At 45.2% G+C, this 27,334-nt stretch overlaps 1 protein-coding gene across 1 annotated transcript in view; it reads right to left on the minus strand.

The window, feature by feature from the left end:
- The window catches only part of LOC137346274 (major histocompatibility complex class I-related gene protein-like), a 46,246-nt gene extending 24,852 nt beyond the window's left edge, over positions 1-21,394 (minus strand). The window contains exons 1-2 of the mRNA XM_068009739.1: positions 21,278-21,394; positions 1,658-1,918 (exon numbers count right to left, since the gene is read on the minus strand). Coding sequence (XP_067865840.1) covers positions 1,658-1,918; positions 21,278-21,386 — 370 coding nt within the window. The 5' untranslated portion in view covers positions 21,387-21,394. The remainder of the gene's footprint in view (positions 1-1,657; positions 1,919-21,277) is intronic.
- Positions 21,395-27,334: the final 5,940 nt, after the last annotated feature.

A 27,334-nucleotide genomic window follows, 5' to 3' on the forward strand; every position in this document is an offset into this window, starting at 1 on the left:
CAGACCAGGTAAGGACAGCAGATTTCCTTCCCTAAAGGACATTAGTGAACCAGATGGGTTTTGACAACAATCGTTTCATGGCCATCATTAGACTAGTTTTTAATTCCAGATTTTTTTATTCAGTTCAAATTCCACCTTCTGCTGTGGTGGGATTCGAACCCATGTCCCCAGAGGAATACCCTGGGTCTCTGGGTTACTAGTCCAGTGATAATACCACTACGCCACCGCCTACCCTTCTCACTTCTCACTTTCACAGTTTTCTATCAATGTTGGTACGTAACTATAAATAATATTACAACATGCCAGAATGTCTGACATTAATTTGGAGACTAAATTATGTTTGCACAGTGTCGGCTCGTATTCACAGTCCTCCAATTTTGTTACAATGGGCTTGACGCCATGCAAAGAATTTTGGCTTTGGATAATAGTAGAAAATGGGTGATATTGGATCAGGTAATGATTACACACTCCACTTGCTATCCATTTCCACTGAAGTCAATCAAAGGGAAAATTGAGCAAAAATTATATTGAGCAGTTGATTCAATATTGCTCATTTTACACAATCGCACAAAGATAATTTATTCCTAATGGAAAGAACATTGCAGTCAGTGCACTATTACAAAAGCAAAATACTGTGGATGTTGGAAATCTGAAACAAAAACAGAAAATTCTGGAAATGCTCAGCAGGTCCGGTTGTGGAGAGAGAAACAGACATAACGTTTCAAGTTTATCGACCTTTCATCAGAATAGCCACTGTTGATTACCATATGGCATTGGAGCCTCAAAATTACATATTTACATTGCATATCATACATGTGTTCATCAATATCATTCAACAAATGCAAGAATATTAATTAAAAAACCTTAAATTCAATCTGACAATATAATTCAATAAACACAATTTAGGTGATATGATTCTATAAATGTAATATTTCCAATGTCATTCAATATAAGAATAATACTGTGCATAAATATATTAACATGATTAAGGGGTGGGGGATTTTAAATTGGGGCCACAGTGTAAAATGGTCAATATCAAATCAGTGTGCTGTTATACATTGCCCAACATTCAATAAATATTGTGTTGGGGTATTTGCAACTTTTATCATCAAGTGGCCAATAGTCAATCGGTCGCCACTTTACAACAGGCCTGATTTTCAGAAAAGCCACTGAAGTGTCAGCTGATTCACAATTGGCCATATTTCACCTGTTTTATACCATGCCCAATTATCGATTGAGGTGTACCCTGATTCATGGGCGGCCATATTCACCTGGTGTTAAAAATTAACATTTCTTCTGGGAGTGAAACTCCAATGCAACTGGGGTGGTAGCAGAAAAGTGGTCAGTTGTACAACCTTGTCCATCATTCTTTAAAGTGAATGGAAAGGAAAATCAGGCAGGGTGTACGAAGGGTGGCCTCTATGCTACTGATCATTTTGCATTCCACCAAAACTGAATTTCACCCCTAGTATTACTAATATCATTCATTAAGATCAACGTTGCCTTTCAGAGATGGGGTAAATTGGAAAATACTGATTAGACACATTATGATGTTCCTTTCTATTGAAAGGGAACCTCATCGCTGATGTTACTCTATCCCCTAAAGTTAAAATAACCCCAGTCATTCCCTACATTCACTTCAAATGAATACACTCACTTGCTGTTTCGTTGATTTTCTGTAGATATCTATCAACCTGTCCCTTGATGAGTCCATGGAAGCCAGCTTGAGTGATGGTGTACATTTCCCAGTATTTCTTGTCAAATGCTTCCTCCATCCATTGCTGTCTTGGAATAGTTGCATTCATATTTTTGTCGTAATAGTCTATCTCACAGCCATCCAAAAGCCCCATCACACTATACTCCGGGAGATCAGCGCTCCCATGGTTCAGGGTGTAGTGATACAGCAGAGAATGAGACTCTAAGACAGAATTTCAAAACAAAAATCCCCATCATTGCAAATCAAATATTAAAAATGTTAGCTTGCTGAACAACTTTACAAAGAGTTTGAAATAATAACTAAGTCGGAAGAACTTACGCAGAAAAATGCAAGACCATTGGATATTTTGCCATCACACCCCCAAGTTGAATCAATTCAGAAAAGGCAAAACAAGCCTCAATAGCAAAGCATTTACAGCTCATCTAATTTGTCACTCACAACCTTTAATTTATTAACTGCATGTCTGGGGATGCAGCAGTGCACCCAGCATTACGGTACTACGCCATGCAGAATCCATCCCTGGTATGAGTCGGGTGATTTGGTTTCAACCCACTGGTTGCAGCTGAGCTGAAATGGAGAAAGTCACCTATGCTTCCTTCTCCTCCTCTGCTCCATAGTCGCCATTTCAGGGGATTGCGCGTGCATGTGGCGAGGATAAAATGGGTCCAAGTTATGATGCCTACTATTGAAACAGGAAAATGAAATTGCTCCAATTCCCACATACTATGGAACTCTATCAGGAATACGGGGTAAAAGTGGGAACCATGTGCTGCCCATTTTCTAGCTGATGCAATTCATTAATGACCATGTGAAAAAATTTACATTTCAACTCGAGTCACTCTAATACCCTCACTAAGGAAATATCTTGCAATAGTGGTTATTCCTCCTGCATGAGCCAGAATAGTAATGGGTTGCAGACTATTGAACTTTGAGGGAAACAATCCAGGAAAACTGTCCTCAAGCATTCTCTACACTCAGGCAGTTTCCATCAAGGGTAATATGACAATGAACAGCAGTGAAAATCTCCGGCTGATTTTTTTTTTTGCTGAGCCCTAGCCCTGATACCATCGGGCAAATGGTGATGTGGACACAACCTCCCAACTGACGTCATCTCTATTAGCATTCAGCAGGCACCTGCTCCACCTGTATGGTCCAGTACCACATGCACAATTGAGAAGTTAGAAGGATAATTGCTGTTTTCCTTGAAATCATACCAGGGTAGATTTTCAACTTGCCTCCCGGTCCTTAACTTGGTGTCGTGTATCAGCTGCCAGTTATAGAAACCACTCAACTTTAATTTCCAACAACTTGAAAACCAATCAAAATCGGACACTTCCTACAATATGCAACCATACTGCAAACTATCCTGTCATTTGGAAGTAATTTTCACTCTCACCGCTGAGCGGCAAACCGGTAGGACAGGATCAGTAGCCCATTTTACAGCCTATTAAATTGCCTTTCCACTAAAATAAAAGCAAAATACTGCAGATACTGGAAATCTGAAATAAAAACTGAAGGTGCTGGAAATATTCAGCAGTTAAGGTTCAGTAAAGAAAATAAGAACATGTTTCAGAAAGTTCTGATGAAAGGTCACAAACGTGAAATGTTGGCCGTAATTTTATGTTGGGTAGGAGGCCCCGCCCACCGGCCAAAGAGTCGGGGGCGAGCCCGCCTCAGCAGGGCCTGGGAGCCAAGCTATGATTTTTCCTGGCCCAGGCCGGTAAATGGCCTCGGACAAGAATTCTATACCTCTGAGGCAGGAAGTCCTTCTCCTTAGAGCTGCCCGTCAATCAGCATGTCAGCAGTTCTCAGTCCCAGCAGCGCCACTGGGAGCGGTGGCTACGGCTGGGACTGCAGCCAGGGAGTGCAGCAAGAGGCAAACCGGCCCCAGAGAAAAGGTATGTTTGTGGGGCCTCACCAGGGATAATTGCTGGACCTCGGCAACGCAAGGGGATCAGTTGGGAGGAGCGGAGTGAATGTCTTTCAGTGGGGGTGGTTGGACCATGGTGGGGGGAGCCATCCTTGGGGCACAAGGTGCCCAATCAAGAGGACCACACCCCACCACTCGCCCGCCCCCGCCAGCCGCAAGGAGGCCGCCAGGTTTTAATTGGGAGGCTGAGCTGCCCACCAGTAAAATACCAGCGACGGCAGGAGAAGGCCCTTAAATTGCAGTTAATTGGCCACTTAAGGGCCTTAATTGGCTTGGGGAGGGGAGGCCATTTCTCGCCACCACTGCCCCGCGTAAAATTGCAGCAGGGTGAGAAGGCAACAGGATCGGCATCCCCACCTCGCACTTAATTTTACGACCACCACCCCTCCCACCCGCCCCGCCTCCAGCCCACTCCTGCGAGGAGTGGCCTGTAAAATTCCAGCTGTTAGTTCTGTTTCTTTCTCCACCGATGCTGCCAGACTTGCTGAGTATTTCCAGCACTTTCTGTTTTTATTTTTGTCATTCCATTAAATTGGGTGAACAGCTTCTGAGCAGCAGTTTTCTACCTGATGGTGAAAGTGAAAATTGTCCCCTTTTGTCTGAACTGCTGACCACAGAGGTGAGGACACCTTCCATCACTTTTCTGATGATCAAGAGTAGACTGATGAGGGGGTAATTGGCCAGATTTGTCCTGCTTTTTGTGGACAGGACATACCTGGGTAATTTTCCACATTGTCGGATAGATGCCAGTGTTGTAGCTGTACTGGAACAGCCTGACTCGGGGCAAGCCAGTTCTGGAGCACAAGTATTCACGACTGCTGATGGGATGTTGTCAGGGCCCATAGCCTTTGCTGTATCTAGTACCTTCTGCTGTTCCTTGATATCACATGGATTGAATCAAATTGGCTGAAGACTGACATCTATGACGCTGAGCACCTCAGGAGGAGGCCAAGATAGATCATCCACTCAGCACGTCTGGCTAAATGTCTTTGCACTGATGTGCTGGGCTCCCCCATCATTAAGGCTGGTGATGTTTGTGGAGCCTCCTTCTCTAGTTAATTGTGCAATTGTCCACTGCCATTTATGACTGAATGTGGCAGGACTACAGAACTTTCATCTGATCCATTGGTTTGGGATCGCTTAGCTCTGTCTATCGCATGCTGCTTCTGCTGTTTAGCATGCATGTAGTCCTGTGTCTTCGCTTCACCAGGTTGGCCCCTCATTTTTATATATGCCTGGAGATGCTCCTGGCATGTTCTCCCGTACTCCTCATTGAACCACAGTTGATGCCCTGGCTTGGTGGCAATGGTAGAATGAGGGATATGCCGTGCCATGAGGTTACAGATTGTGCTTGGATATAATTCTGCTGCTGCTAATTGCCCACAGCACCTGAACGCCTATTTCTGAGCTGCCAGATCTGTTCTGAATCTATCCCATTTATTACGCTGGTAGTGCCACACAACACGATGAAAGATATCCTCAGTGTGAAGACCAGACAACATCTCCACAAGGACTGTGCGGTGATCACTCTCACCAATACTGTCACGGGCAGATGTATCTGAGACTGGTGGATTGTTGAGGGTGAGGTCAAGCAGGCTTTTCCCTCTTATTGGTACCCTCATCACCTGTCGCAGGCCCAGTCTTGCAGCAATGTCCTCAAGACTCAGCCAGCTTGGTCAGTGATGGTGCTACCCAACCACTGTTGGTGGTGGGCATATTAGTCCCCCACCCAGATTACATTCTGTGCCCTTGTTACCCTCAGTGCTGCTTCCAAGTGGTGTTCAACATGGAGGGGTACTGATTTATTAACTGAGGGAGGGCGGTAGGTCATAATCAACAGGGTGTTTCCTTGCCCATGTTTGACCTGATGCCATGAGACTTCATGGGGTCCGGAGTCAATGTTGAGGACTCCCAGGGTAACTCCCTCCCAACTGTTTGCCACTATGCCACCACCTCAGGGATGATGATGGAAGAGTCTTGGACATTGGCTTAAGATAGGTCAGGCTCTTGCAACTAGTCTGTGGGACAGCTCTCCCAATTTTGGCACAAGTCCCTAGATAAGGACTTTGCAGGGTGTGCCATTGTCATTTCCGCTGCCTAGGTCGATGCCAGGTAGTCCGTCTGGTGTTATTCTTTTCTGACTTTTCTGTAGCGGTTTGGTACAACTGAGTGGTTTGCTAGGCCATTTCAGAGGGGTAGTTAACTCTGTGGGTCTGAAGTCACATGTCGGCCAGACCAGGTAAGGATGGCAGATTTCCTTCCCTCAAGGACATTCGTAAACCAGATGGGTTTTTACAACAATCCAGAAGTTTCATTGTCATCATTAATGAGACCTACATTTAATTCCATTTTTTTAATTAATTAATTGGATTTAAATTCCACCAACTGCCATGGTGGGATGTTAACTCATGCCCCCACAGCATTAGTTGAGGCCTCTGGATTACTAGTCCAGTAACATTACCACTTTGCCACCTCCCCTTCCACATTGACCACAACATTGAGCTGCTCCCCTTCCCTATTCAAAATGTTCCACTGAATGTTTTTCGTGATACACCTGTTTGGTTCTATAACCATTAATAACCGTGGCTAACATAAATCTAGTGACATTTTTGATTGACCCCAAGCCTCAACAAGTTGTTGTATTGGGAGTTCCAGACTTCCACTCCCCTTCATGTGAAGAAATGCTTCCTAACATCAATCCTAAATGGTAATTTTAAAGTTATGACCCTCGATTGGTCTCCCACAACAGAGGAAATAGTTTCTCTCCATCAATCCTGCTAAATCCTTTAATCATCGTAGACTCTCCAATTAGATCACCCCTTAGTCTATTATAGTCAAGAGAGTACACACCTTATCTATGCAATCTGTCCTCATAATGTAATCCTTTTTTGCTTCTGCATAATTCTGATGTATCTGTCAAACCTCTGCCTTCCTGAGGTGCAGTGCCCAGAACTGAAATCAGTTCTCCAGATGAGGTTGAACCAGAACTCTGTACAGCTGTAGCACAACTTCCACCTCTTTGTATTCCAGCCACCTTGAGATAAAGGCCAATATTCCAGTAGCCTTTAAATTCATTCTTTCTACCTTTTCGTGATTTCTGTATTTAAATTCCTAAATTGCTCTGTTCATGCTCAGATCCTAGCTTCTTGCCTTTTACAAAATGCTCTGATCTATCTTACGTATGTCCAAAGAGGATGACCTCACACTTTGCCACATTGAAGTCTACCTAACCACTCACTTAGTCTATCAATGTCCCTTTGCAAATTTCTGTACCCATCTTCACTATTTGCTACCTAAATAGTGCTGCCTAACCTGGTGTCATCAGAAACCTTGGAGATGTGGCTCCCTTTTCCTTCATCTAAGCCATAGTGAAAAGCTAAGATCCTACAAGTCACATCCAGCCAATTTCAGTAGATACGAATACCTCTATCTCTGTCTTCTAACTCCTAGTCAATTCCCTAACCAATCCAATAGATTGTCTCCAATTCTGCACAGCTTCATTTTTGTTAATAATCTCCCATGTGGATACTTACAAATGCCTTCTGGAAGTTCATGTAAATAATATCCATAGGCAATCCTTTTTGACCATGTTAGTTACCTCCTCACAAAATTCAACTAGGTTCATTAGACATGACTTACCCTTTGCGAATATACCCTAGCTCAATCCAATATGTTCATATTTGTCCAAATACTGAGTCTGGCTATGAGGGACATTTTTCTGAAATTAGCTTTCAAAATGTTCACTGAGAATGCAATTCGGCATCACAAAAATTGCTACCTAGCCTTACAATCTTAATCAGAAGGTGACTGCTTACATCATCTCAACCTCTGTCATTTGTCACCTTGTGTTTTTGAACCAGGGCCTTACCCTCCATATAACCCAGCAAGTATTTCGATATCATTTTAAAACCATTGTTGCAGATAATATCTACGATCATATGAACATGGTCAGGTGAGGTCTTAATATTTGAGGATCACACATGATTGTCAACACTGGATTGTGTCTCTTGTAGGAAGAGGAGAGTTATCTCCATGAGCACCACAGGAATAGAAAGCACAGTTTCGCCAGCCTTTATTCTGGAATGCACTCAGTCAGTCAAGTTTTGCAGAACTGCTGTTTAGCAAGGCCTTAACAGACCGAACACATTTTATCCACAGTATGGGACTCATGCAGTCAACAGCAAAGAGACTTGCTTCCCATTCATTTGAACTGGAAATCAACTGAGCATTGAGGGTTGAAAAACTATTGAACACTCATTGGTTCTGTATACATAAGATTTGTATTTCATAACTACAAGTTATGGCCATTTTCTGCACAAGATTCTACAGGGAGGTATCTGAAAAACTACAAAACAACACAGTAAAGGCTAATTGGAAACAAGACTTTGAACAGTCTCAAATTGTTTTGACTACTTTATGGTATAGCTCGATAAGTCAATGCATTGACTTTGTTAATTAGGATGCAGATAAAGATACTGATTAACTACCACTGGCTGTTCGAATTTGTACCCAGAAAACCTTACACCAATATTTTGTTTCCTTGAGAGAAGTATTACTTTTTTGCATTTTCTTACATAATAAACTAACTCCTAAAATTAAATTAAATTGATTTTCATAATTTTAGAATTTAAATAAAAACCAGTTCAATTTGAATCCAGGAACAACTTGCTCACACAACAGAATGTGGAACCCTGTGCCCAGAAGTTCACAGATACAGAATTAAGTGAAGTGTTTAGACAAAAAAAGATAGCTACTTCATCCAACCCTATCAACATATCCTTTCACTCCTTTCCCTCTCATGTACTTATTTAGCTGATCCTTAAAGACCTCAATGTTAGTGCCTCAACTGCCCCATGTGGCACGTTCTTCCTCAGAAATAACTATAACCCCAATTTGGTGTCATCCGCAACTTTGAAATTGTACAAATCGTTTGCATAAATGGTGAACAGCAGTGCTCTCAGTAGTGATCCCAATGGAGCACTACTTCCCACTTTCTGGTAGTCTGTGTAACTACATTTAACCCCTACTCATTGTATTCTCTTTTGTCCATTCTGCTACTTGTCCCCTGACTCCATATACTTTGACCTTTCTCTCTCTCTTTGTCATTGTTACTACTGACATGGAACACAAAAGTCCGAGTGTTTCAAGCCTGTGTCCTCAGTACCTTGCTCTATGGCAGCAAGGCCTGGACAATGTATGTCAGCCAAGAGCGACGTCTCAACTCATTCCATCTTCACTGCCTCCAGAGCATCCTTGGCATCAGGTGGCAGGACCGTATGCAGAAGTCCTCGAGGCGGCCAACATCCCCAGCATATACACTCGACTGAGCCAGCTTGGGTGCTTGAGATGGCTTGGCCATGTGAGCCGCATGGAAGTTGGCAGGATCCCCAAGGACACATTGTACAGCGAGCTCGTCACTGGTATCAGACCCACCGGCCGTCCATGTCTCCGCTTTAAAGACGTCTGCAAATGCGACATGAAGTCCTGTGACATTGACCACAAGTCATGGGAGTCAGTTGCCAGTGATCGCCAGAGCTGGCGGACAGCCATAAAGGTGGGGCTAAAGAGTGGCGAGTCGAAGAGACTTAGCAGTTGGCAGGAAAAAAGATAGAAGCGCAAGGAGAGAGCCAACTGTGTAACAGCCCCGACAACCAATTTTATCTGTAGCACCTGTGGATGAGTCTGTCACTCTAGAATTGGCCTTCATAGCCACTCCAGGCGCTGCTTCACAAACCACTGACCATCTCCAGGCACTTACCCATTGTCTCTCAGGACAAGGAGGCCAAAGAAGAAGAAGAAGAAGCCTTTCTTTCTCTCTTCCTGCTTCTTTCATTCACTCTCTCTTCCTGTCTCTTTCTCTCTCTCTATCTCTCTCAGACTCTTTATCTTCCATCTCTATCCTTGCACTTTGTGCTTCTTTGTGTCGCTGTCTTTTATATCTATCTATATCTATCCCCATTTCTTTCTCTTTCTCTCTCTGCCTTTGTACCTATCTCTCTCCTTCTTTGTCCCAAATATTAATTATGTCACTGTCTCTGTCTTTTCCCCTGTCTTTCATTCTCTCTCTCCTCTCTCTTATTCCATCTCAGTCACTGTCCTTCTGTTTTCTCTTTATCACTATCTCTTTGACCCTGTGTGTCTTTAATTCCTTCACTCTCCCTCTGTCCATCACTCTCTCTCTCTCTCTATCTCTGTTTCTTTCCCAGTTTCTATTTTTCTTTCTCTTTATCTCTATTATTTTTCTCTTACTCTTTCTGCCAAAATTTCTCTCTTATCCCCATTATATAGGCTTCATTGAAAAGTACTCTGAAACATTTCAGACTCACAGGAGGGAGAGGAAGTGAGTAGAGATGAAGAGTGGAGGGGAAGTAGAATGGAGGGAAGGGAGAGCATGGAACAGAGGGGGGGAGTGGAGAAACGGAGACAGAATGGAGAAAGGGGAAGAAAGTGTAGGAAGGGGGGCAGGAGGAGAGGGCACAGAGTGAAGGACAAGAGAGTGGAGGGGTGGGAGACAGTGGAGGAGAGGGTAAGGTGAGGAAAGAGGAGAGAGTGGAAGGGATGGAGTGCAAGGGGAGGAAGGGGATAGAGAAGGGGCAGAGAGAGAGGGCAGAGGGAAAGGGGCAATTGGTAGGAGGAGAATGGAGGGGGAGTGGAGATCTAGGGGAGGGGAAATGGGGAGAGGGAAGGGAAGGAGATGGGAAGGGATGTGGAGGGGAGGGAGTGGAGGAGAGGGTGAATGTGGAGGGAGGGATAGTGAACTGGGAGTGGACAGTGGAGAGGGGTGAAGGGAGAGTGTACAAGGGAGGGGAGTTAGTGGCTAGAAAGGAGAGAAAGGTGAAAGAGGAATGGATGGGAAAGGGAGGGTGAAATTTGGGTGGGGAGGGAGTATAGGGGAAGGAGTGGGATAGGGTGGAGAGTAAGGGAGAAAGGTGTTGACGCGTGTCGGGGGAGGGGAGCAAGAGCGTGGTGTGGAGGGGGATAGTAGAGGAGCAGAGGAGAGAGGGCTGGAGGGAGAGGAGGGGAGGGGAGGAGGAGGGGAAGGGTTGAGGAGAAGAGGGGGATGGGAGGGGAAGTGGAGTGGGGCTTGGCGGATCGGAGGGGGAGGTGGAGAAATATCAGGGAGAGGAACGGAGAGAATGAAGTGGAGGGTGATAGAGTGGAGGTTCGGGAGAGTGTGAAGAGGAAGGGGAGAGTTTGGATGGCAGGGACAGAGTGGAGAAGGAGTGGAGGCTGAGAATTGAAGGAGAAGAGTGGGCGAGCGTGGACTCGGGGAAGGGGGAAGGGGAGAGAATGAAGGGTGGACAGTGTTTCTCTCTCCACCAATGCTCTTTGGCCTTATCAACATTTCCAGTATTTTCTGTTTCTGCTTCCGATTTCCATTATCTACAGTATTTTGCCCTGGATCCCTGGTTTACTGAATACTGAAGCAGTTACAGACTCCCTCACACCAGGGCTGAGAAAATATTCTGGTTTATTGAGTCCAGCAACATTGATTGTTACGTGGTCCCTATCTCACCGTCCTCTCTCTATCCCTGTCTCTGTTTCTTTTGTTTCATTCTCTCATTTCTTCCCTGTCAATTTCACTATGTTCCTTTATATTTCTCTCTCTCTCTGTATCTGTCTATCTTTCACCCTATCCCTGTATTTGTCTCTGTCTCTAAATATACCTTTCTGTGTGTGTGTCTCTCTCTCACTCTTTCCATCTCTCTTTACTTTTCTGACCATATTTCTTTTGATGTCCCTGTCACTTGTTCCCTTTCTTTAGCACTCTCCTCTCTCTCTTTGTATTTTTATCTTTGTCTCTCCTCTTACTCACTCTCCCTTTCACTCTCCCTATCTCTCTGTTACAAGCATTACTGAATCTGCCTCTTTCTCTCTCTGTCCATGTGTTCTTTTTCTGTGTCTCTAGTTTTGTCTTTCATTGTCTGTCTCTCTGACTTTCAGCATCGCTCTCTCTGTTTCTCTCAGTTACTGTTTCACTGAATTTCATCGTCTCTCTCTAACCTTCTACATTTCTTGCTCTAAGTGTCTCTTTTATATCTCTTTTGTTATTTCTATCTTTGTCTCTCTTACTTTCTCTCACTCACTGTCTTTTTCACTCTCTCTCTTTCTCAATTCCTCTCTCTGTTCTGCTCTCCAAAGTATTCATGAATGAAAAGTATGCTGAAATGTTTGTGTCTCACCATTTAAAATGACGAGTATCAAATTGCATTTCTGAAACAGTATGTGTTATATTGAAGATTCAAATAAGGGCTGGAAATCTTTCAGATAAATTTAGCTTCTCAACCTGAAAGATTTTAGGGTTTAAAGATGTGCTGGGATCTGAGCTCAAATATTGTTTCCATGCAGACATTCCAGCATGTTGGAGCTCCCTGTTACTTTTGCGAGACAGGGATGAGATGGGATTGTTCAATGTAATCTCAGGCCTCACCATGCAGGTGCGGACTTCAGACTTAGAAGTGCTCAGGGCTGAATTTCTAAGGACATAAGCAATAGGAGCAGGAGTAGGCCATTCAGCCCTTCAAGCCTGCTCTGCCGTTCAATGAGATCATGACTGATCTTCCACTTCAACACCATTTTCCTGCACTATCCCCGTATTCTTTGACATTTTCAATACGTAGAAATCTATAGGTCTTCGTCTTGAATTGGTTCTGGACTCCCCAGCCAGGGGAAACATCCTTCCTGCATCAACCGTGTCGAGCCCTGTAAGAATTTTGCATGTTTGAATGAGATCATCTCTCATTCTTCTAAACTCCAGAGAATGAAGGCCCTGTCTATTTAATCTTTCCTCAAAGGACAATCCCTCCATCCCAGGAATTAGTTTGGTGAACCTTCGTTGCACTCCCTTTATGGCAAGTATATTTTTCCTTAGGTAAGGAGACCAAAACTGCATACAATACTCCAGGTGCAGTCTCACCAAGGCTCTATATAATTGCAGTAAGACATCTTTATTCCTATACTCAAATACTCTTGTAATGAAGGCCAACATACCATTTGCCTTCTTAATTGCTTGCTGCACCTGCATGTTAGCTTTCAGTGACTCATAAACAAGGACACCCATGGCCCTTTGAATTTCAACACTTCCCAGCCTCTCACCTTTCAAGAAATACTCTGTATTTCCGTTTTTCCTACCAAAGTGGGTAGCCTCACATTTCTCCACATTGTATTCCATCTGCCAAGTTTTTTCTCACTTGCTTAGCCTCTCCAAATCCCCTTCAAGCATCTTTGCATCCTCCTCACAACTCACACTTCCATCTAGTTTTGTGTCATCTGCAATCTTGGAAATATTACATTTAATCCCACATCCAGATCATTGATATAGATTGCGAATAGCTGGGGCCCAAGCACTGATCCTTGCGGTAACCCACTAGTCACAGCCCGCCAACATGAAAATGACCCATTTATTCCTACTCTGTTTTCTGTCTTTTAACCAGTTCGCAATCCATGCCAGTATATTCCCCCCAATTCCATGTGCTCTAATTTTGTTTACTAACCTTTTGTGTGGGACCTTTTCAAAAGCTTTCTTAAAATCTAAACAGACCACATCCACTGGTTCAACCTTATCTATTCTGCTAGTTACATCTTCAAAAGCTCCAACATGTTTATTAAATATGATTTCCCTTTCATTTACACCAAAAGGATAACCCGAGTAGCATTGCCAACTTCAGCGCCCCTGGTGCAGGCCCATACGGTGCACCAGGAAATTCTACATCATTAGCTTGTGATTCTTTGTTTTTTTCTTTTCAATGACAGATGGAAGGTACAGAATTCCCTAATATGCAGCTTGGATGTAATTCAGAAGTGGAAAATTCCTGTCATATTTCACTGAAGTAGTGAACAATTGGGCTGATTAAAAAAGCAAATAAAATCACATTCCAACCATTAATCTCAAGCCAATGACTTTGAATGGGACTGTTGGAGGACAGACTCAGTATTGTATCAGTCTGGCCCGTGATAACACCAAGATTGAATTGCACTTTGACACATTGCTTGACAGCTGATCAGAATAGCACAAATGATTGGAGTAAATTTGCGTTATCTGTAATTTGAATCCTGCTGCAAAGTACACTCAAGCTCACAGTATCTGGATTATTAGTCCCAACTTCAGTAATGTAAACACTGTACTAATTTTCCCCATCGAACATAGAGCTGCCACAAACATCTAAGTCCTACCTGAAGAAAGCTTTAAGTCTGTACAAGCTTGTTGGAGAACTATCTTGCCACTATCTGTCCAGTAGAAACATATTGCAACGTGCAGCAGTACCATATACTGTGTGTGAGGTTAGTCTGTGATAGAGCAGTGTATTTCAGTAAGGTAGTAAGTGGCGACTTAATTCATCTGGTGTGTTCAGGGTGTCTGCTAGTTGCCCAACTTTTGGAAGGAACCTGTGTTTTGATGAGAGCAAAGGGATTTCATTTGTTCATTAGTCTAAAAGGTGGTCTTATTGAAACATATGTCCCAGCCACATGGTGTTACATGGGTGGTTCCCACTGTTCAACTCCCCATCTGTCTGCAACAAGTGCATTTGTATTAAAAGTTCAATCCCTTGATGTTATATTTTTCAAATAACCAGACAGTGACAGGTTTTCTTGTAGGTTTTAAAAAACAGAAAGTCAATTGTTTATTGATCAATACGCCTTATCCCAAATTTGACACAACTTCATTCACTCACGCATTTGTTCATACACACGAGCGTGCACAAAAACACACATACATACACACGAAACAGACAGAGAAGGGAAAGAGGTAGATGGGTTTCGTGGCGGCAAAGGGTTATGATAAACCTGTTGCAGGCCTGAGATGATTGTAGATTTCTGTCTTGATTGTAGGTTCTGTTGAAGATGACCGGTCACTTCTAGCTCTTCCAGCTCTGCTGTATTATGTAGATGTTAGATATTTTCATCAGGGAAGATGTTTTCTAGCTTGCTAGAATGCCAGCTGTTACAAGTAGCTTCACCTTCTGGGTCAGTCTCTTAGGTCTTTTTTTTAAAATAAAACTGTCACTTCTCACCTTCTGTTAGGAGACATTCTGGTTTCTTTCCCATGGTAATCACACAATAGCCAAGGATGTAACTACTTCACACCTCCTGTGTTTTAGAAGAAGACATTCAACTCTGGAATGTTTTTAGGATGGCTGCATTTTCTGACAAAGCAACCTCTAGGTAGCTCAGTACTTGCACATGCACAAATGCAGCCTCATGCATTGAAACGTCACTATCTGCGACATTTTTGGCAGCTGCCAGTAATAAAGATGGTGCTGCTCAAATTATCACAAAAACAAAAACAAATTAAATCCAAGTCCCCACAAAGGCTGCGATCGCTGCCTCCATCCCACCTCCAACAGTACTCCGCTCCCTCCTGCCATCGCACTTCTCGTCACCGTTGCCTTCTGCACCCATCTGTTCGCTGCTTGCTCCCGCTATTGCCATCTTTTTTCCCGCATGGGGGAAGCGGGGGTGAGAGAGTGACAAGATGGCGAGGGGAGGGAGACTGCGATCGGGACGGAGCAGGGAGCAGAAGCAGGAGGGAGCAGGAAGCAGAAGTAGCAAAGAGTGGGGCAGCAGAGGCAGAGCAGAAGGGAGGAAGCGGTCAGGCTGGGAACGAGTGGCCCAGAGGTCGGGGAAGGGGGTGAAGCAGGAGCGAGCAAGTGGCCGAGGGAGGAGAAGTGGCAAGGTGGGAAGTGAATGGCCCACAGGTAGGTGGGAAGGGGGTGAAGCGGGCAGCGAGCAGCCGAGGGGGGAGAAGCAACGAGGCGGGGAGCAAGCGGTGAGCAGGCGTTGCAGTACGCAAAGACGCTTTCGTGCATATGTGCGAATTAGTCCTGGCAAACTGGGTGCTGATGTAGGCTGCACATGCGCAGCACCATACTGACAGCAGGGGTCCGTTCTGCACAACATGTCCGAATCTAGGAGCACTCTGATGATGTCGGTGCTGGACTGCATTGTCAGGAGTCACTTTGTTTAAGGTTAGGTGCGAGACTGTGTGAATACAAAAAATGTAATCCCAGTTTCTTTGGCAGCCATTTTGGGCCATTGTTCACTTTTAAAAAATAAACGTTCATTTTTTCTTAAATCCGTTTTCATAAGTCCGTTTTTATTTCTTAACTCTTCAGACATCTTCGCACCTCCAATGTCCATGACACAGATAAGATCCTGAGGGGACTTGACAGGGTGGATGCTGAAAGGATATTTCCCTTATGGGAGAGACTACAACGAGGGGACATTGTTTAAAAATTAGAGGTCTCCCATTTAACATGGAGATGAGGAGATTTTCTTTTCCTTTTAGAAGGTTGTTAGTCCGTGAAATTCTCTTCCCCACAGAGCAGTGAAGGCTGGGTCATTGAATATTTTTTAGGCTGAGTTAGACCGAATCTTGATTGACAAGGGAGTCAAAGGTTATAGCAGGAAGACCAGAAAATAGAGTTGAGGCCACAATCAGATCAGACATAGTCTTACCAAATGGCAACGCAGTTTCGAGGGGCTGAATGGCGTACTCATGCTCCTAATTCACATGTTCATAAAGGGATAGTGCAGCAAAAGAGTGAAGAGAGTGGAAATAAAAGCAGAAAAATGCTGAAAATATTCAGCAGGTCTGGCAACAACTGTAGAGGTAGAAATAATTTAACATTTCAGGCCAAGATAATTTAACATTTCAAGTAAAGATATCAGCTGGAAGAATTAAGGCATAAGATAGAATAAAGAGGCAAAAGAGAAACCCGTAGCCTATGTTTTCACTGCCTCAGTATTAGCAGGTCTCTGTGCGCTTTCTGCATTGTGTACTTTTAATGTAGATTTCCAACATTTGCAGTTTACTTGTTTCCATCTTTATTGAAAGAATCTGAAGTGATAATGACATTTTATCATATGCGTTCCCAACCCACCTCCTTCCTAATAAGTAGTTTTAGTCATCTTTGAATATACGTGATTTGGGAGGGGCAGGGGATGGATTCGCCTACAATACTGCTTCTAGTTTTTTTAATTTCATGGGATGTAGGCATCACTGGCTGGGCCAGCATTTGTTGCCGATCCGTAATTGTCCTTGAGAAGGGGGTGGTGAGCTGCCTTCTTGAAATGCTGCAGTACATCTGGTGTAGGTACACCCGCAGTACTGTTACGAAGGGAGTTCCAGGATTTTGATCCAGCGACACTGAAGAAACAGCGATATAGTTCCAAGTCAGGGTGGTGTGTGGCTTGGGGGGGATCTTGGAGATTGGTTCCCATGCATCTGCTGACCTTGTCCTTCTAGATGGACATTGTCACAGGTTTGAAAGGTGCTGTCTAAGCAGCCTTGGTGCGTTGCTGCAATGCATCTTGTATATGGTACACACTGCTTCCACTGTGCACCAGTGGTGAAGGGAGTTAATGTTTAAGGTGGTAGATGGGGGTGCTGATCAAGCAGGTTGCTTTGTCCTGGACGGTGTCGAGCTTTCTGAGTGTTATTGGAGCTGCATCAATCCAGACAAGTGCAGAGTATTCCATCACACTTCTGACTTGTGCCTTGTAGATGATGGACAGGCTTTGGGGAGTCAGGAGGTTGGTTACTCACCACAGAACCCCCAGACTCTGACCTGCTCTGACAGCCACAGTATTTAAGTGGCTACTCCAGTACAGTTCCTGGTCAATGGTAAGCCCCAGGATGTTGATAGTGGGGGATTCAGCAATGGTAATGCTGTTGAATGTCAAGGCGAAATGGTTAGATTCTCTCTTGTTCGAGATTAAATTTGCCTGGCACTTGTGTGGCACAAATGTTACTTGCCACTTATCAGCTCAAGCCTGGATGTTGTCCAGGTCTTGCTGCATATGGACATGGACTGCTTCAGTATCTGAGCAGTTGAGACTGGTACTGAAAATGGTACAATCATCAGAGAACATCCCCACTTCTGAACCTATGATAGAGGGAAGATCATTGGTGAAGCGGCTGGAGATGTTTGGGCCGAGGACACTACCCTGAGGAACTCCTGCAGTGGTGTCCTGGAGCTGAGATGATTGACCTCCAACGACCAGAACCATCTTCCTTTGTGCTACGTATCACTCCAACCAGTGATGCATTTCCCCCAATTTCCATTGACGTCAATTTGGCTAGGGCTCCTTGATGCCATACTCAGTTGAACGCTGCCTTGATGTCAAGGGCAGTCACCCTCATCGCACCTCTGGAATTCAGCTCTTTTGTCCATGTTTGAACCAAGGCTGTAATGAGGTCAGGAGCTGAGTGGCCCTGGCGAAACCCAAACTGAGCCTCAGTGAGCAGGTTATTGCTGTGTAAGTGCCGCTTGATAGCACTGTCGACACACATTCCATCACATTGCTGATGAGCAAGAGTAGACTGATGGGATGGTAATGGACCAGATCAGATTTGCCCTCCTTTTTGTGAACAGGACATACCTGGGCAATCTTCCACATTGTCGGTTAGATGCTAGTGTTGCGGCTGCATTGGAACAGCTTGGCTAGGGGCACAGCCAATTCTGCAGCACAAGTCTTCAGTACTGCAGCCAGAATGTTGTCAGGGTCCATAGCCTTTGCTGTATCCAGTGCCTTTAGACATTTCTTGCTATCGTGTGAAGTGAATCGAATTCGTGGAAGACTGGCACTTGTGATGCTGGGGACCTCAGGAGAAGGCTGAGATGGTTCATGCACTTGCCATTCGTTGCCCATACCTAATTGCCCTTGACAACTGAGTGGCTTGCTAGGCCATTTCAGAGGGCAGTTAAGAGTCAACCACGTTGCTGTGGGTCTGGAGTCACATGTAGGCCAGAGCAGGTAAGGACGGCAGATTTCCTTCCCTAAAGGACATTCGTAAACCAGATGGGTTTTTACAACAATCGATTATAGTTTCATGGCACCATTACTAATGTAATTAGTTTTCAATTGCCAGCTGCCAAGGTGGAATTTGAACCCATGTCCCCAGAGCATTAGCCTGGGCTTCTGAATTACCAATTCAGTGACATTACCACTTAGCCACCATCTCCCCTATATATATGCTGGGTCATGAGGTTACAGAGTGTGGTTGAATATATTTCTGCTGCTGCTGATGTCCACAGTGCCTCATGGATGCCCAGTTTTGAGCTCCCAGATTTGTTCTGAATCTATCCCATTTCTCACAGTGGTAGTGCCACACAACACGATGGGCAGTATTTGCAGTGTGAAGATGGGACATCATTTTCACAAGGATTGTGCAGTGGTCACTCCTATCAATACTGTCATGGAGAGATGTACCTGTCACAGTTGGATGGGTGAGGACAAGGTCTTGTAGGTGTTTCCCTCTTGTTGGTTCCCTCACCACCTTCTGCAGGCCCAGTCTGGCAGCTATGTCTCCAGGGCTCAGCCAGCTCGGTCTGTAGTGGGGTTACCAAGCCACTCTTGGTAATGCTCTAGAAACAGAACTTGAGAAATCCCTGTCATACAGTTCTGCTTCCCCTCAAGGCTAGTTCTCGTCTGCTGGAGTTATTCATACTCACAGTTCACCCTCTCCCTTTCTACTTAGTTACTTAATTCCATGTGAGCAGCTTACACATGAACCATAGAAACATAGAAAAATTACAGCACAGAAAAAGGCCATTCAGCCCATTGTGTCTGTGCCAGCCGAAAACTAACCACCCAATCTAAATCCACCTTCCAGCACCTGGTCCATTGCCTTGCCCCCAGCACTTCAGATGCATGTCCAGGTATTTTTTTAAAGATTTGAGGGTTTCTGCCTCCACCACCATCACTTGCAGTGAATTCCAGACACCCACCACCCTCTGGGTGAAAAAGTTTTTCCTGATGTCCCCTCTAATCCTTCTACCAATCACCTTAAATCTGTGCTCCCTGGTAATTGACCTCTCTGCTAGTGGAAACAGGTCCTTCCTGTCTACTCTATCTAGGCCCCTCATAACTTTGTACACCTCAATTAAGTCACCCCTCAGCCTCCCCTGTTCTAAGGAAAACAACCCTAGCTGATCCTTTCTTTCCTCATAGCTGCAACTTTCAAGCCATGGCAACATTCTTGTAAATCTCATCTGCACTTTCTCTGGAGCAAAGGATCAAAGGTGATGGTTATACCACATGACGAATGAATGTGTACCTCTGCTATATATGGTTATTTTAACAGAGGCCTGTATTTAGGGTTAGCAAAAGATCAGACACATTTGCTGAAAATTAGAGATGTGTTTATTGCCTAAAGCAAATATAATCAGAAAACTTTCAGCCCTAGAACAAACCCCAAGAGCAGTAATAATTCTCCACACTGTGCTCTACAGTACAAAGGTCTGGGAGGGTGTGGCACCCTTACTGGAGAGAGATCAAAAATCATAAAAATTCTTAGTTATTCCCAACCCTCTCAGGGATCCCTCTATGCGGTGATTCTCTGGGCTTTAAAACCACGCAGGCCACCGGCACCTGAAATAAATGGCACCCAGTTATAAAATCCCGACTGTACGATGTAATCCCTCACCAGCACCATCAAAACAGATGATCTGATCATCATCATATTGCTGCTTCTGGGATCTTGCTGTGCGCAAATTGGCTGCCACATTTCAGACTACAGCCGCTACACTTTTGAAAAGGACTTCATTGGCTGTAAAGCACTTTGGAACATCCTGAGATTGTGAAAGGCGCCATATAAATGCAAGTCTTTCTTTCCCTCTTTCTTATACATGGAGCAGTAACAGGTGCTGAAAGCTGCCTTCGGTGTGTTCACCCCGAACAGGGAGAGACTGTGACCAGCACTCAGTGAGCTGGGCTCGATCGTGCCTTTTCTTGACAATGGGCCAGTTGGCAGCCTGCTTCACATGTGTTCATATGAAGGGTCACAGACCTGAAACGTTAACTCTGTTTCTCTCTGCACAGATGCTGCCAGACCTGCTAATGATTTCCACCACTTCCTGTTCTCATTTCACATCCCTCCGGATTTGTCATCCCATTTTAATCAACACGAAGAGAGATTGGGGAAACTGGGCCTGTATTCTCTAGTTTTGAAGAAGGAGAGGTGATCTCATTGAAACCTACAAAATACTTATAGGGATAGACAGGGTAGATGCAGGTAAGAAGTTTCCCCTGGTTGGGGAGTCTAGAACCAGGGACACAATTTCAAAATAAGGGGGAAGCCACTTAGGACCGAGATGAGGAGAAATTTCTTTACTCAGAGGGTTGTGAATCTTTGGAATTCTCTACCCCAGAGGGTTGTGGAAGCTCAGTCATTGAGTATGTTTAAAACAGAGATTGACAGATTTCTAAATACAAATGACATAAGGGGATATGGGGATAGTGTGGGAAAAAGTTATTGAAGTGGATGATTAGCCACGATCATATCGTATGGCTGGGCAGGCCAACTCCTGCACCTATGTTCCTAAGTTCCCAACAGAAGGTGAAAACAGAAAGATGTAAAACATGACACCAGCGCACACGATCAGAATTACCCCAAGTTAAAACTACACATGTTGGGAATCTGCGATGTAAGAAAAAGCAGAGAGTGGTGCAAATATGCAGCAGATCAGTCTGAAAGAAATAGACAGATTAATCGCTTCACTTCCATACAAACTAATCAGCTTTGTATAACACTTGATATCACCCACAGGCCGCCAGTCTGTTACAGTCTGTGATCAAATGGTGAATGTGTAAGACGTTAAATAATGCAACGAGAACTGGTTACTTACCAGACAGAGCTGTCCGGACGCGGTAGAAACTCAGTACAAGTGATAGAAACATACGGCCTGTTCCCCCTGCCATCTCCACGAGCGAGAATGCGGAACAATGAATGACCATGAGCTGAACTTCACTCACAAGTGGGCAGTGAGACAGCTCACAGTCCAATCACCACAAAAAGAAATGGTTCGTCACTGGTTTCCAAGGGGTCTCCCTGAACCCTGAGCAGCTCCGCAACAGACTTGCACTCAAAATAAAAGACACTGCGGATGCTGGAAATCTGAAATAAAACCAGAAAGTGCTGGAAATCCTCAACAGGTCTGACGGCATCTGTGGACAGAGAGAAGCAGAGTTAACGTTTCAGGTCTGTGACCAGCATCCCAGATGCTGATAGACCTGCTGAGGGTTTCCAGCACTTTCTGGTTTTATTTCACACTCACTCACACTGATGAGAGTTGCTTGCCTGGTACAGTGCAGGGAGAGTTTAAGCACCATCAGATGATCATTAACACCCTTGGGAAGGCACGTCAACTTACTGACGCAATGATTCAGAACAGCAAAGGCCCACGCCAGCTTGGCGCCATTTCCACAGCCACTCCAAAAGAATGTGTAACCTGCGCCGATTTACTTGAGCGGACCCTCCTCGGGGAGATGAGTCTCACTGAGGGCTGTGATCGGGACATTGTCCCGAGCCAACTCTCTATCAACAAGAGCAGTTCTTGCCTCAGGTCTGTCAACTGTGGTGTTGTCCATGAGGTTCCACAACTTCCATGTACCAACGGTGATCGGTGCCACCCTTACTTTCTTTTCGGAGATTGACTTATGACCGCGTTGATGGGATCCCCTGCTGCCCAGGGTAGGTGAAGCAGACAATGCTAAGGGCACTTTTTCTAGCCCGACCTCTTTCTTGGGAGGTGAGCATTGTGGTCCTGTGAAGGGCAGCTCAGTTCCACTACTGCTTCCTTCTCGTGAAAAACAACCCTGTAGCATGGGCTGCCTGCAAGCAGGTTCAAGGCTAAAGGCGCCAGTAAATCCACACCTGCTGCTATGTCGTTCACCCATCACCAGAGGGTTTGTGACAGATGGATAATGGATGACAGATAAAGAAATATGATGAACATGACTAGAGCGTGAATTGGATTTTAGTAAGGGAGAGTTGTGCATCGTCAGCCTCCCTCCCTGAATCCCCCATGGGCGCAGTGGGCGGCACAGTGGCGCAGTGGTTAGCACCGCAGCCTCACAGCTCCAGCAACCCGGGTTCGATTCTGGGTACTGTCTGTGCGAAGTTTGAAAGTTCTCCCTGTGACCGCGTGGGTTTCCGCCGGGTACTCCGGTTTCCTCCCACAGCCAAAGACTTGCAGGTTGATAGGTAAATTGGCCATTGTAAATTGCCCCTAGAGTAAGTAGGTGGTGGGAGAATATGGGATTAATGTAGGATTAGTATAAAATGGGTGGTTGATGGTCAGCTCAGACATGTTTCAGTGCTGTATCTCTAAATAAAAATAAATAAATAAATAAAAATAAAAAACTATCAACATCCTGGGGGCTACCATTAACTAGAAACTGAACTGGACCAGCCATATATATTTCGTGGCTTCACGAGCAGGTCAGAGTCTAGGCATCCTGCAGCGAGTAACTCACCTCCTGTCTCCCAAAGCCTACCATCCACAAGGCACAAGTCAGGAGTGTGATGGAATACTCTCCACTTGCCTGGATGGGTGCAGCTCCACAAACACTCAAGAAGCTCAACAACATCACCCAGGACAAAGCAGCCCACTTGAATAGCACCCCATTCACAAGCATGCACTCCCTGGACCACAGACGCACAGTAGCAGCAGTGTGTACCATCAACAAGATGCACTGTAGCAATGCACCAAGGCTCATTCGACAGCACCTTACAAACCCATGACCTCTACCACCTGGAAGGACAAGGGCAGCAGTTGCATGGGAATACCACCACCTGCATGTTCCCCTCACACACCATCCTGAATTGGAACTATATCACTGTTCCTTCACTGTCGCTGGGTCAAAATCCAGGGCCTCCCTTCCTGACAGCACTGTGGGTGAACCGACCACACGTGGACTGCAGCATTTCAAGAAGGCAGCTCACCACCACCTTCTCAAGGGCAATTAGAAATGGGTAATAAATGCTGTCCTAGCCAGCGATGCCCACATCCTATGAACAAATTATTAAAAAACTCTCTCTCATCCTGACCTATCTTGGTCCACTGGCAGGATGAGTCTAGATGGCCGGATAGATCCAGTTGCAATGGGAGACCAGGTCATCTTCTGTGTCTTGTCCAGCTGTACGTGTTCACAACACACTGCTGAATCCCCTTCAGGGTCCTTCGACCTTAGATTGGGCTCATCTGTCCAACCCACCCGAATCAGTCTTTGCATGCCGGGGAGATAAACCCCAATTCGCCAAGGGTAGCACCTCTCACAGGTGGGAAGGCTGCACTCCTTGGAGTGGCTCGTCCTCTATTGGTCCTCATCGTCACCCAGCTGTACCTGCGGCTCCAAGCAACTGTTAGCATGGAACAGCGGCCACAGCCCAGTAAACCACTTGAACATGTGGCCAAATTAGGCAAGGATAGCCATCAGGAATGGACAGTAATTTGCAGGCGCAGAAGGGCATTACTGTTTCACTCTAACCTTTAGTTGTCCCAGCTGACGAGTAAATGTATTTAAGGAGGAGGTAGATAGATTTTGAAATCTCGGGGAGTTGACGGTTAGGCAGAGCAAGCCCGAAAGAGATGTTGAGGACTGGGACAGATCAGCCATGATCTTTATTGAATGGCAGGGCAGGCTTGAGGGGCTGAATGGCCTCCTCCTGATCCAATTTCTTATGTTCATTTGTTCTTATGTTCCCGTGATCCTTTTGCACTGAAAAATCTGAGATTCTTGAGTGTTGTTAGAGCTGCACCCATCAGGCAAGTGGAAAGTATTCCATCACGCTCCTCACTTGTAGATGGTGGACAGGCTTTGTGGAGTCAAGAGGTGAGTTGTTTGCTGCAGGATTCCTAGGAGCTTGTGGACTGATGGTTTACTAAAAATAAAGCATTCACATTTACTCTACTCTACAACAACAAATGTACTGCATTATTTTGTGCTTCTGTGAAGTAAAATCAAACCATTAAAATATAAAGTCAAAGTGCTGTGCAAAAATAAGGAAGTAGTGACCTTGAAATGGGAACTGAAAAATTCCAGACAAAACACGTCATTCTCCAACCAGATTAATTTGTTCGCTCCCTACAGTACCCTAAATCTTACTGCATAACTACATTTTTTTTTCATTCATTCATGGGATGTGGGCATAGCTGGCCAGGACACCATTTATTGCCCATCCCTAGTTGTCCTTGAGAAGGTGGTGGTGAGCTGCCTTCTTGAACTGCTGCAGTCATGTGGGGTAGGTACACCCACAGTGCTGTTAGGAAGGGAGTTCCAGGATTTTGACCCAGCGACAGTGAAGGAACGGCGATATAGTTCCAAGTCACGATGGTGTGTGACTTGGAGGGGAACTTGCAGGTGGTGGTGTTCCCATGCATTTGCTGCCCTGGTCTTTCTAGTTGGTAGAGGTTACGGGTTTGGAAGGTGCTGTCTAAGGAGCCTTGGTGCATTGCTACAATGCATCTTGTAGATGGTACACACTGTTGCCACTGTGCATCGGTGGTGGAGGGAGTGAATGTAGTGAATGGGTGCCAATTAAGCGGGCTGCTTTGTCCTGGATGGTGTCGAGCTTCTTGAGTGTTGTTGGAGCTGCACCCATCAGGCAAGTTGAAAGTATTCCATCACACTCCTCACTTGTGCCTTGTAGATGGTGGACAGGCTTTGGGGAGTCAAGAAGTGAGTTACTTGCTGCAGGATTCCTAGTCTCTGACCTGCTATTGTAGCCACGGTATTTATATGGCTACTCCATTTCAGTTTCTGGTCAATGGTAACCCCTAGGCTGTTGATAGTGGGAGATTCAGCGATTGTAATGCCATTGAATATCAAGGGGAGATGGTTAGATTCTCTCTTGTTGGAGATGGTCATTGCCTGGCACTTGTGTGGCACGAATGTTACTTGCCACTTATCAGCCCAAGCCTGGATATCGTCCAGGTCTTGCTGCGTTTCGACACAGACTGTTTCAGCATCTGAGGAGTTGTGAATGATGCTGTACATTGTGCAATCATCAGCGAACATCCCCACTTCTGAACTTATGATTGAAGCAAGGTCATTGATGAAGCAGATGAAGATGGTTGGGCCTGGGACACTACCCTGAGGAATTCCTGCAGTGATGTCCTGGAGCTCAGATGATTGACCTTCTACAACCACAACCATCTTCCTTTGTGCTAGGTATGACTCCAACCAGTGGAGGGTTTTCCCATTGACCTCAGTTTTGCTGGGGCTCCTCGATGCCATACTCGGTCAAATGCCGCCTTGATGTCAGGGCAGTCACTCTCACCTCACCTCTTGAGTTCAGTTCTTTTATCCATGTTTGAACCAAGGCTGTAATGAGGTCAGGAGCTGAATGGCCCTGGTGGAAACCAAACTGAGTGTCTCTGAGAAGGTTATTGTTAAGCAAGTGTCGCTTGATGGCACTGTACTTGGCACCTTCCATCACTTTAGGATGATTGAGTGACTGATGGAGCAGTAATTGGCCGGGTTGGACTAGTCCTGCTTTTTATGTACAGGACATACCTGGACAATTTTCCACATTGCCGGGTAGATGCCAATGTTGTAGCTGCCCTGGAACAGCTTGGTTAGGGGCACAGCAAGTTCTTGAGCACAAGTCTTCAGTACTATTGCCGGAATATTGGCAGGGCCCATAGCCTTTGCAGTATCTAGTGCCTTGAGTCATTTCTTGATATTACGCGGAGTGAATCGAATTGGCTGAAGTCTGGCATCTGTGATGCTGGGAACTTCAAGAGGAGGCTGAGATGGATTATCAACTCGGCACTTCTGGCTGAAGATAGTTGCAAATGTTTTAGCCTTATCTTTCGCACTGATGTGTTGGGCTCCCCCATCATTGAGGATGGGGATATTTGTGGAGCCACCTCCTCCAGTTAGTTATTTAATTGTCCACCATCATTCACGGCTGGATGTGTCAGGACTGCGGAGCTTGGATCTGATCCATTGGTTATGGGATCGCTTAGCTCTGCCTATCGCATGCTGTCTATGCTGTTTGGCATGCAAGTAGTCCTGTATTGTAGCTTCACCACATTGACACCTCATTTTGAGGTATGCCTGGTGATGCTCCTGGCATGCCCTCCTGCACTCTTCATTGAACCAGGGCTGTTCTCCTGGCTTGATGGGTAATGGTAGAGTGGGGGATATGCAGGGCCATGAGGTTACAGATTGTGGTTGAGTATAATTCTGCTGCTGCTGATGGCCCACAGTGCATCATGGATGTCCAGTTTTGCATTGCTCGATCTGTTCAAAATCTATCCCATTTAGCACGGTGGTAGTGCCACACAACACGATGTTCGGTATCCTCAATGTGAAGGTGAGATTTCGTCTCCACAAGGACTGTGCGGTGGTCACTTCAACCAATACTGTCATGGACAGATGCATCTGTGGCAGGCAGATTGGTGAGGACGAGGTCAAAATACATATAAAAAAACAACAGTTTATATAAATAATGACAGTGGCATGAATTACAGATGGATGGAGATAAATTATGTCTGGGCACCTTGGCCCGCGTATCCCTAAATCACGAACCTGCCTACACTCGGTGCTAAATGTTCAACAGAAGGAAAATCGGACGGGTTCTGCAAACTGGGTTATTTATGGAGCCAGTGGGAGTCCCGACACTGGATCACAAAGGCAAGGAGAACCCCACCTTGGCCCCTTGGAGACTCCCCAGCTCTATTATTATATTCAAGTAAAAGGTGTTTTGGGTATCCGCATGCGTCCTGGGTATGCCTGCCTTTTTGTGGGATATGTTGAACATTCCTTTTTCCAGTCCTACTCAGGCCCTCTCCCTCACCTCTTTTTTCCAGTACATTAATAACTGTATTGGTGTCACTTCCTGCTCTCGTCCAAACTGGAAAACTTCATCAACTTTGCTTCCAATTTCCACCCCT

The sequence above is a fragment of the Heterodontus francisci genome, chromosome 29, assembly GCF_036365525.1.
Source record: "Heterodontus francisci isolate sHetFra1 chromosome 29, sHetFra1.hap1, whole genome shotgun sequence".
NCBI lineage: Eukaryota > Metazoa > Chordata > Chondrichthyes > Heterodontiformes > Heterodontidae > Heterodontus > Heterodontus francisci.